The 10,551-nt window shown below is 40.5% G+C and overlaps 1 protein-coding gene across 1 annotated transcript; it reads right to left on the reverse strand.

Annotated features, from left to right (window-relative positions):
- Window positions 1–2,009: 2,009 nt before the first annotated feature.
- On the reverse strand, window positions 2,010–4,733 carry tj (traffic jam). Its single transcript, XM_032433116.2, has one exon. The coding sequence runs from the start codon at window positions 4,380–4,382 to the stop codon at window positions 2,892–2,894; it is 1,491 nt and encodes a 496-aa protein (XP_032289007.1). The 5' UTR covers window positions 4,383–4,733; the 3' UTR covers window positions 2,010–2,891.
- Window positions 4,734–10,551: the final 5,818 nt, after the last annotated feature.

Raw genomic sequence — 10,551 nt, forward strand, 5'->3', positions numbered from 1 at the left:
TCCCTCTGTATCAACATACACAATCTGTAGATCGCCTGCTCGGGCATCTGTTTGGACATTCAAAGCGCAAGTGGCCATCGATTGTTTGTTGACACAATTTTGGACCCAAGCAACTTGGCATCCGCTGGAGATGCTGAAGCTGGATCTGAAGCTCAATTTGTTTACATATAGCGTATCGGATTTTGCCACTGTTGCTGGTGGTCGGTCGCCTATATCAATTGCCAACAGACCACACAAAATTAAGTTCCATGGAAGCTGTTGCATACACTATATCCATTCGGTATATGAATCCAGAGTATATGTAAAAATCATTTAAACTTCATGCATAGGCAGACAAATACCCAATTTATCAGGTTACTTGCAGAATATAATTTCAATTCATGTATTTAAATTGTTTGAGCACATTTATAAAATGTTCTATACAATATATAATATATAAATTATAATATGTATAATATCTCGGCCATAGGTCGACTTGTTAATGCTATTTGCAGCATGTGTGCCGCATAGTTTGTAACTAAGTATAGCCGCAACAAAAATCAGATTGTAATTTAAAACTCTTATCAATTTAAAATTGATTACCTGAGTTAGGCGACGTCAATTAGGGCTTCTATTTTCTCAATGTGATTCAATTATGGCTATAAAGCTATGAGCTATGTAAAACAAACAACTACTTGGAATTGGGATAATAATATAGGAGGTTCTGCTCAGAGACTCGCGGGGCAATAATTAAAGTTCTTATAAAATATTATTCTTTTTAGAGCTTATCCAAATACTTCAAATAATTTAAGCTAGTCTTTGATATTTTGCTTAATAAATGGAAACGACCAAATTATATTCCATCGAGTTACTTGGGCTTATTTAATCCTTTGTCAAGCAGCAAAACTGAAATTAAAATAATATATTTTATGGTTCCTTGAGGAGATATATTTACCTTAAGAAAAATTACAACAATTCGTATGCTTATCAAAAAGAAAAGCACTTTAGATTTAAGAACATATTCGATATGGTTTTATTTTTTGAAAGTTTTTTTTTCTGTATTTATTACTAAGTTTTATTATGCACACTTAATCTATTCACAATTGTTGTCGTATTCAGTATTGTATTCCTTAAACAATTTTATTTGTTTATTTTTGTTTTATTCATAAAGACAGACATCGAATGTTTAGCTTAGAATTTATACAATTTGATGTGTATTTACAATATTTGTTATTTTTGTTTTTCATTGAGTTAATTACATGTATAGGACTTGGTTTTCATTAGTATTTTCAATTGTTTCAAGTGCTTGTGTTTAAAACATAATACAACCTTTAGTTTATAGTTTTTCTTATATATTGTTTTATTGCATTTGCAGGGTATTACAGGAGTATGTATGTGTGTGTGTGTGTGTGTGTTGTGTTTGTGTTGTGTTTGTGATATGGAAACCAAATGAAAGCGTCTGCTATGAAACATGCTATACAGCTATTTAGTCTAACCCTATGTGTAGGGTATACGATATTTTGGTTGTTGTCATCTCTCACTTAATACTAGAAAAAACTAAAGCTATAACTAATCAACAAATAAGCGTGTGTTACTAACTCGTAATTTGTAATACAATGTTGCGATCGGTCGATTGATCATTAATCAGTAGCTGACAAAAATGTTTGTTTTGTGTTTTAATTCCTTTTTTCTACAATTCATAATCAATAATTTGAACTAAGTGTTCGGGGTGTGCGATCTCCACTCTCTCTCTCTCTCTCTCTCTCTCTCTTCCTATACGAAATGATTATCAGCCAATGTTCGATTTAAATCGATTCGTATCGCATCGATCGATAACTTAACAAGAACTTACAAAATTATTTGGAAATATTTTATTGTCACAAATTGAAAGTGAAAACGTTTTGTTTAAATTAATTCTGAGGTTTTTAAATGCATGAAAATACCTTTTTTTTGCAGCAGTAAATTGATAAGGGAGACGCTCTGAAATAATCCACATATGAACATATTCATTAAATTATAATTTATTAACTTAATTTAAATCAAGTTTTTCAAAAATAGTTTAACGTGGAACTTATTAAAAACATTTGTAAATATCAAAAAAAATATTAAGGAAACCTGATATTGTTCCCTGCATTCTATTTATTTATTATTTTCAGTTTTCTTTGAGCTATCATTTTTAGGAAAGTTTATGTAATAAAAGCTGATTTAAGATTACAAAATATATTTTTCAGGTTTTTTAAATGATTTCATATATAAGCTAAGCTTCAAATATTGTGTATTCTTTAGGCCTCTATTATTTTAAGGATATTTTTGAGAAATTATTTAGATGAGGCAAAAGATCTGAAGCTGAAATTCTTTTTTTATTTTGGGAATTTTTGGGATTTTAGTTTTTTTTTGGTCAATGGAGCTATTTTCAAATTGTTAGACAATCGAGATAAAATAATTTTTAAAAAAACTTTTTTAAACAATTAAAACTATGTAGCTAAGTATTAATTTACGGGGTAAACCATATTTTAATTTCTTGGGCCTTGAAAATATATTGGAAAAATCTTTTTTGTTATGCTATATTAAAATCCATATTTGAAAAGAAACCATAGTAAAATATGATATAATAGGAAATATGGTAAAGGAATATAATTTAGAAAAAGGAGAAGGAGATGTATCTTATATTAAACGGGAATTTTAATATGTAGTTTTCACTTGTGGACTATTTTGGCGTCATTTACCAGATCAGATTAGTTAACCACCTGCTGTGGTGGCCACTGCGAATGCGAATGAGAATGCGAGGCACGATGCGGCGGCAGAGACTGTGACTGCGACTGCGACTGAGGCTGAGGCTGCTGCTGCTGCTGCTGCTGCAACGTATGCGAGTTATTTGAGATGGAAGCCGTTGGGGCCGCCGCCAGTTGGCGTCATAGATAGAACTCCGGGGAGCTTTGACTGTCCGCGCCGGCGGCGGCGCCTGTTCTCTGCTGCTGGAGGCGCAGCATCAATGCGTCGCGTTCCTGGCAAACGCGCGAATACTCCATCTTGAGTCGATGCAGATCCTGGTTGAGCTGGCGATTGGCCTTTTCCAGTTCGTGGCGCTGATGCAGCCGCTTGGAGCGGCAATTCTGTGCATACCCACGATTTTTTAGCGTGCGCCGCTTTTGCTTCAGGCGCACTACCTCCTCTCGTGGGCAGCCGTGCAGGCGTTTATTGAGCTCTCTCACAGTCAACGTGGTCAGCATATCATCATTGATGCAATCCTCTAGCGTGGCATTGCTGTAAGCACCGGAGCAGGTGCGTGGCGAATTGTTAGAGCTGCGTGTCGAGCTCGCCGACAGCGGGCGACAGGGCTGCAGTATGGAACGGACACAGCCACGTGAATTGGAAGCGCTGCTGGCTCCGCTGCTGCTGCCAGCTGAGGGCAGCTGTGGCCCACAATTGGTGAGCGTTTGACATAGGCTGCCAGGGGCACCGGTAACAGGGCCAGGACTGCCCGCATACGAGTTCGCGGAGTTCGAGTGCATATTGATGGGCAGCGCGTGCTCCAGACTGTGAAAATGATGATGGGCATGATGCGGGGGATGTTGTGCCTGCATATGCCTTGTCTGGGCATGATGATGATGATGGTGGCTCTGCATCAGCGGATGTCCATGATGATGATGTGCCGCCGCAGCGGCGGCATGCATGGCATACTCCCTCTGACGCTCCCACTCCTCGGCCTCCTCCTGTGTGCCGGGACAGGCAAGTGGGCGCAAATCCAGCGGCTGTTGATCGGCACGCATCGAATTAGGCAGCCACATCATCTCCTGACTGAGACCCACGGCAGCCACATTGGCGCCGGAGTTGGCGCGTCCGGCATGGTAATGATGCGCATATGCCTGGCTGGGGCAGCTGCTGCTGCCCGTGGGTGAACCCACTACGGGCGGTGTCTCTGGCGGTGTGGACGGCACGCCGCCAGGCACAGTAGGGGCAGCGGCAGAAGCTGCGGCGGTGTTCACCAACACAGCTTGACCGCCAACGGGATCGCCCACATAGCCCTCGGGCGGCGGGCTCAGCGGCTGCAAGCGTCGCTCGTCTATGTGCCACTGATGTCCCGAAAAGGAGCGCAGCTTTATGTGCGATACAGAAGCCAGCTGGGAGCCGTCAGCGCCGGCCGCTTCTGGTACAGCAATGGGAAGTGGCAGTGGCATTGGCAGCGGTTCCGCCTCATCATCCGCAGGCGGCTCAGCGCCATGCACTGTCGTCCATTTAACCGGCTGTGGTGGACTGTGATCCTCGCGCTTAACATGCCCAATGGCGGCGGCGGTCACCGGCGTTAGGGTTGTTACCGTGTTGCCGGCCACGCCTTCGCCCAAATGATCCAAATTAAATTCTTGCAGGTATGACTCGGCGATGGTGGGATCTTCCATTTTCATTGGATCGCCGGTTCACATACAACTACGGGTGGGTTGGGTTTGGGGTGGAGGGGGAGTTGCTTTAAGTTAACAGTTATCAGGGAGCACTCACGCACTGACACTGCTCGAATTGGGTTTGGTTTAACTTTCTTATGGGTCACACTGCACTTGGCTGGATCTTAGCTTTTGCGTTTCAAATAAGAAATTTGTTTGCTTACAATTTTTTTTTTATAAATCTCTCAAATTTTGTGCTTAATTTGTCTGAATTTGGCGCGAGCGCGTTTGAATTGTGTTATTATGCTTTATTTTTTCCTTTTGCCGCTCGCTGCGTCCAGTTTCAAAGAGTTAACGGTGGCGACTGAGTCTGGTTCTAGTCGTATACTTGACTGCAGGGTGGCCCTGACCGCAGAATGGCGGCGACGCGCGCATCGCCTCAATTCGATGTATATGTGTGTGTAACTGTGTGTGTGTGTGTGTGTGTATGTGTATTAAAGAGCAACAACAGCTCCAAGCGCTGCCAGCTTGCACGCCATTCGCTGTTGAGCTCCTGCTGGAATTGTAAAAGCTTCGCCGCAATAACAACAACAGGCGTAAGCGGCGTGAGAGAGATTTTGGCACCCTTACACCGTTAACTGTTTGTTGTCAGGCGCTCTCTCGCGCTTCGCAGTGCAATTCAGAATGCCTCTCAGCTTCTGCACAGTGGCACACTGTATAATAATAAAGTTTATTTCAATTTTTAATAGTAATTTTTAACGATTTTCTGATTTTTTTCACAAGATGCCTTAATTAAGTCGGTTAAGCCGTTTACTATCTTCAGTTATAGATTTTGTTACTATTCTTTTTTTTTTTTTTATGGTGTTTTTAGTTTTATTGTTTTCGTTATACTAATTTTCCAATAGTTGTAATAATATTTTCTGCAACAACTTACAAATCATACTTTAATTAATGTACTTTCTGTTTTATATTCGCTCTGCTCTTTCTTGAAAGCTTTGTTATGCTCTTCCTACCGACGCTTCGGCTATGTTTGTTCGCTTTCTGTTGACTTCGTCACTTGTCGTCATTTGCTTGGCTTTGGTGGTGGCTGTTGTTGTTGCTGTTCTTGAAGTAGGCGTTTTTGAATTGCCATAGAGCGCATAAAAATGGCACACACACACTGACACACACGGCAAGCATAGAGCGTATGGTGCACACATATACAAGCTCACCTTATGCTGCGACGGCTCCGCCCACTTGCTGTTGACCATGGCTTGTATGTGTGCGTGTGTGTTTGTGTTCGCGCATATTTATGAGAAACTACCACACAAATTCCTACATATACCGACATTCCAGTTGGCTGGCAAAGGTTTGGTTGGCGCTTGCATTGGAAAATCAACGCACTGTGTATAGCATCCTTTTGGGGCATCCATTGTTCCAGTTTTCCAGTGCATAAGTCAATGGTAGATATTTTAGTGTTGATACGTCGCTCGATTTGTTTTGTTCCAAGCACTCTCCCCTATATGAGTAGTAGGTGAACATACACATGCACACGTATGTATGAATATATTGTAACTGTATTTGTGTTTGCTTTGGCTTGGCTTGTGCAAAGGATTTTGGGCTGGACTGCACAGGTGCATGCTGCTGACTCGGCATTAAATTGTCCCTACCTTCGACTCGGTTTTTCGGACATGGGCGTTGAGAGTTTTTTCCTTGTTGTCAGTGTATTTCTTTTAATTTTATTCTTTTGCAGTGCAAATGTTTTGGCTGCCGCAACTAAACACATTTTTCGTTTCGGTTATGTAATGTTATTGTGAGCTATCCGAACTGGGAAGCTGTGTTTTTTATGGTAACAACTTTCATGCAACAAGTTTTTTTTTGCGGGCTGCGAGCGGGTCTTTTCGCCCATCGAGGGACACTAAATGTGGGCTAACAATTGAATACTGCTAAAATATAAAGTTAGGCACAATCGGGCTTATGTTTAATTTATTGCGGGATGGGATTAGTTTAGATTTGAATTTGCGGAAACGCTTGCACGTCTTTAGACTCGCATAACTGATGCGATTTGTATATGTCATAGTATTTGGTCTATATATATTATATATACCTAGTTTTGGCATCATTTTATTAAATCGACTTTTTTGTAATTTTAAGAAAATATATATTAACTAGCTGGTATTGCCCGGCCTTGCCCGTGAAACATTTTGTGCTAAGAGTTTTAGATATTATTTTTCCACTAAGTAAACGCTCGTGGGAAATTGAAATCTACCCGTACTATCTTGATCTCCACTTCTATTTGTTTAAAGTGCATTGAGAGCTTTTATACTCTCCTAAGAAGTTACCAAATTAAATAAACTATGGTATATAGCATCTCATATTCCAAAATAAAATCGCTTGATCTAATGAAATCTATTAATAGAATTTAGGCAAGAAAACCAATATAAATAGATCGAGAATGCTGTATTTATATACAAAAAGTGTCTGAGTGGCAAATCGGGTATTAAAGACCATTTTTTAATTCGAGTTCGATTATTCTTTATGTAACACACCTTAAAAACTTAAATTCTAAGCTTGAAAGAAAACATTTGAAGTGGTTCAAGTCTCTTTAATTCTCACGACTGTCACTTAATTGGGCTTAAGAAGTATTTCACTACTCTAATCTTTGGTAAGCCGCAAAAACTGACCACAAAATCTTTACATGTGGCATCTGCTGTTGTTTGCCAAGCTCGTATCTTGAGACAAAAATCCGAACCCTCCTGGCCGACTCAATGTAGTAGAAGGGGGCGAAATCGAAGAATTCCCCGCCAGCAGGAAACATAAAACAAAATCAAATCAACTGCCGCCTCGCCCAATTCATGTGCCATAGCACACACACCCCGCCCACTACCTACCCCTTCCCACTCGGGCGGGGGCAGATCCTTTGGGCTTGGATTGCTGTGCCATTGAAGCTTGTCAAAATTAAATTGAACACAATCGAATTATACTCCTGAGCATGCTCCATTTGGTTTTTTGTTTGGAATTTTACCGCATACCCTATGATGAAGAGGGTAGTTTGAGGCGGAGGCAGCTCTGTAACTGTAATCCATTGGATCTCTATAAGAGCCATACGCAGCTTATATTATATTAGGAAATATATTAATTATATATTTATGTCATATTTTCTCAAATTACAAATATAAAATATATTCAAAAAACGATAGTATAACAGATTATTTAATATCAAGCATCATAGCGCGGATTTTTTTTTTTTCTTTTTTTTTCATACAACTCATAATTTTGAATATTTTATAAATATTTTTTTCTAAGCATAAACTGTTATTTTTGGATATAAATGCCGAAACAGAGAATCTCATAGGCGAGTCACGCAAGTAAATGCATTCAAGCTGTTTTTTTTTTTTCGGCTCATTTGGAACCATTTGGGCTCCCGACCGACCTGAGTCTGCGTCCAGGCTGCTGTGATTTAACCGTTGAGGTTTCTGTTTGGCTGGACGAGAGTCAACATTTATTTCGGATAGACAACTGCAGCACTTAGCCATATTAAAAAGGGTTAAAGGTGTGCAAATATTTGCCAGCGGCCAATTAAAATATTGTAATAATCAACGTCAGCCAAGGCAGGGGGCATTCGGCAGGCTCACGAGGTCAGGCAGGTGGCGGCAGGACACGTGTGTCTGTTGGCCTGGCACGTGGAGAGCAGGGAATTGGAAATTGCGAGCTCTTGCTCTTGCTCTTTTATTTACATTTAGCCCTCATCCCGAAAAGTATGCCGCGGTTTATTTCTCGCATTCACAACTAATTCGCGGCTCAAGTGCCGCGACTTTTGTCTGTTGACTTAGACTTAAGACTAGAGATGGGCGCGTGTTGGTTTTTTTTTTAACACGATTCTTTCGCATCTATTGGTTTTACTGAGCTGCTTGCATTTTAGCAAAATTTGATTAACAGAGGATAACAATGCTAAGCAGCTGCAAAGGAAAAAGATATCGCACTTACGGTAATCTTCACTATTCTCCTCACATATTTAAAAGCCTGTGCGTGATCGTGTCACGAGAGAAAGGCACGACACGCGCCCAACTCTACTTTGTGTTGTTGTATGTGTGTTTGTGTGCTTGTGTTTTACCCATTGTCATACGCTATATCCTGTCAAATATTTGCATGACGAGTCCTTTCAATTGCATTTCAATTGATTCCCGCATATTACGTGAATGTTTATTACGCCGGATTAGGCAGCATTAAAAGCGCATAGTTGTCCTCGCATGTCCTCCGCCTGAATCTTCAGTCTGCCATATGATGCGATTGATTGTCATTCAGTCAACCACACACATATACACACACACACACACACACACCACGCAAAATCTCCTAACCCCACTTTCTGCTCTTCATCTCCTGGAGTGCACTTTAAACATGACGAAATATCGTGTTTTATCACAAATAATTTCTGGTAAATCAACAGAAAATCGATGCAGACTTAACAACGACTTGTGCAAAAAATTTACATTGCCATCCCCTTGACGCCGTCGGCCCCTTTTTCCATGAGAGTTGCAAACAACGGTTTGTCTGTGTGTGCTGTATGTTGCAACTCGACGGGGCGGATTTAATAAGAACGTGAGGGATGCGCATCAAGGTAGGGAATCGATTTTGACAGAATTGTACTAGCAAGTTACTCATATACTCATGAACTAGTTACTATTGTTACTGTTATACACAAGTTAAGAAACTGTCATACACTTATTTCATTCGCGCTCTCTTGCAATATGACTCGAGCTTAGTAGCTGTTACAGACTACTAAAGAAACTGTTATACTCTTAATGTCGTATATATTCCAACTCTTATACAGTTGTTTAAAATTACTGATATATGTAACTGTTTTGTACGACTTAGGAAGCTGTTATATTATATTCCATTCCTAAAACAAGTAAGAGGTTCTAGTCGGGAGCTTCCGACTAGGGGATACCCTGACCTCTCTTCTTCCAACATCAAATGAATATGTATATTCTATTTTAGAAGCTATATGTCATGTTTGGTGACTCTAGCTCTTATTATTTATCAAAATTGCCCAAAAAACAGGATATCGATATCGATTTTTATCGATTGCTTGTAAACTGAGTAAATTATCGATTATCGGAAACAATCTCGCTCTGCGCAGGCACTAGGAGCACCTACATCTACAATTTCAAGTCTCTAGCTTTTATAAGCTCTGAGATCCTTGCGTTCATAAATACGGAGAGACAGACAGACGGACAGACAGACGGACCAGGCTAGATAGGATATATATATACTTTATGGAGTCGGAGATGCTTCCTTCTGCCAGTTACATACATTTGGATTTTGCACAAATACCATATACCCTTATAACCATTTTTAATGGGTTCAGGGCATAAAAATATATAAGTCTACATTCCTGGCCAATTGTTATACGCATGTTGAATGAGGATTGAAGTACCTGTATAACAGTCACATGGCTGAATACTAAAGTATTGACTGTTATGCATATTATATTTCTAGTATAGTCTCTCTCTTTTTCTTTCTCTGTCTCTCTCTCTCTCTCTCTCTCTCTCTCTCTCTTTCGTTCTGCGCTTCGAAATTTTCGACAAGCAACAAGTTTCTATTTTCAATAGATATACTACAGTTAATAATACTTTAATCAAACCTTGGCCCTGTCCACTTTTTCACACTGAAAAATTAACCATATTATACGAGGGCCACATTTGTGGGCGTCGCCCAGCTGTCAACTGTCAGTCAACTCTGACATTTGGACATGCCGTACCTGACCTTTTTTCCGAGGCACTCTAGCAAACAGCTCAGCCAAGAGGGTGACATTTGCTGGCAACCCTAAGCTGTGAGCGTGTGCCTGCCTGCCTGCTTTTGTAATTGTTTCCTAATGAGCTCTATAACCACTCATCGCCCCGTCAACCCTGTAGCCCTCGTTCCACATCCATCAGCCAATGTCGTTGGTTATCACGAGTCGCAGTTTATCATTCACTCATTGGCAGAATGCTGGCCAAAAACAAGAAAGGACAATAAATAATGGCCAGCAATTTGTAAACAACATTAAGTCAACCAAATAGCAACGTAACTGACCTCGGCTGGGGCTGAGTGCAAGAACGACCCCTCCGGACCCTGAATTATCCCATAAATAAACTGCCGGCAAACATAATTGAAATATTTGCTGTCAATGTGTTGACTTCCGTTGGCGTCGCCCGGCACCGGTTCCGGTTAC

Source organism: Drosophila virilis, chromosome 4 (genome assembly GCF_030788295.1).
Source record: "Drosophila virilis strain 15010-1051.87 chromosome 4, Dvir_AGI_RSII-ME, whole genome shotgun sequence".
Lineage (NCBI taxonomy): Eukaryota > Metazoa > Arthropoda > Insecta > Diptera > Drosophilidae > Drosophila > Drosophila virilis.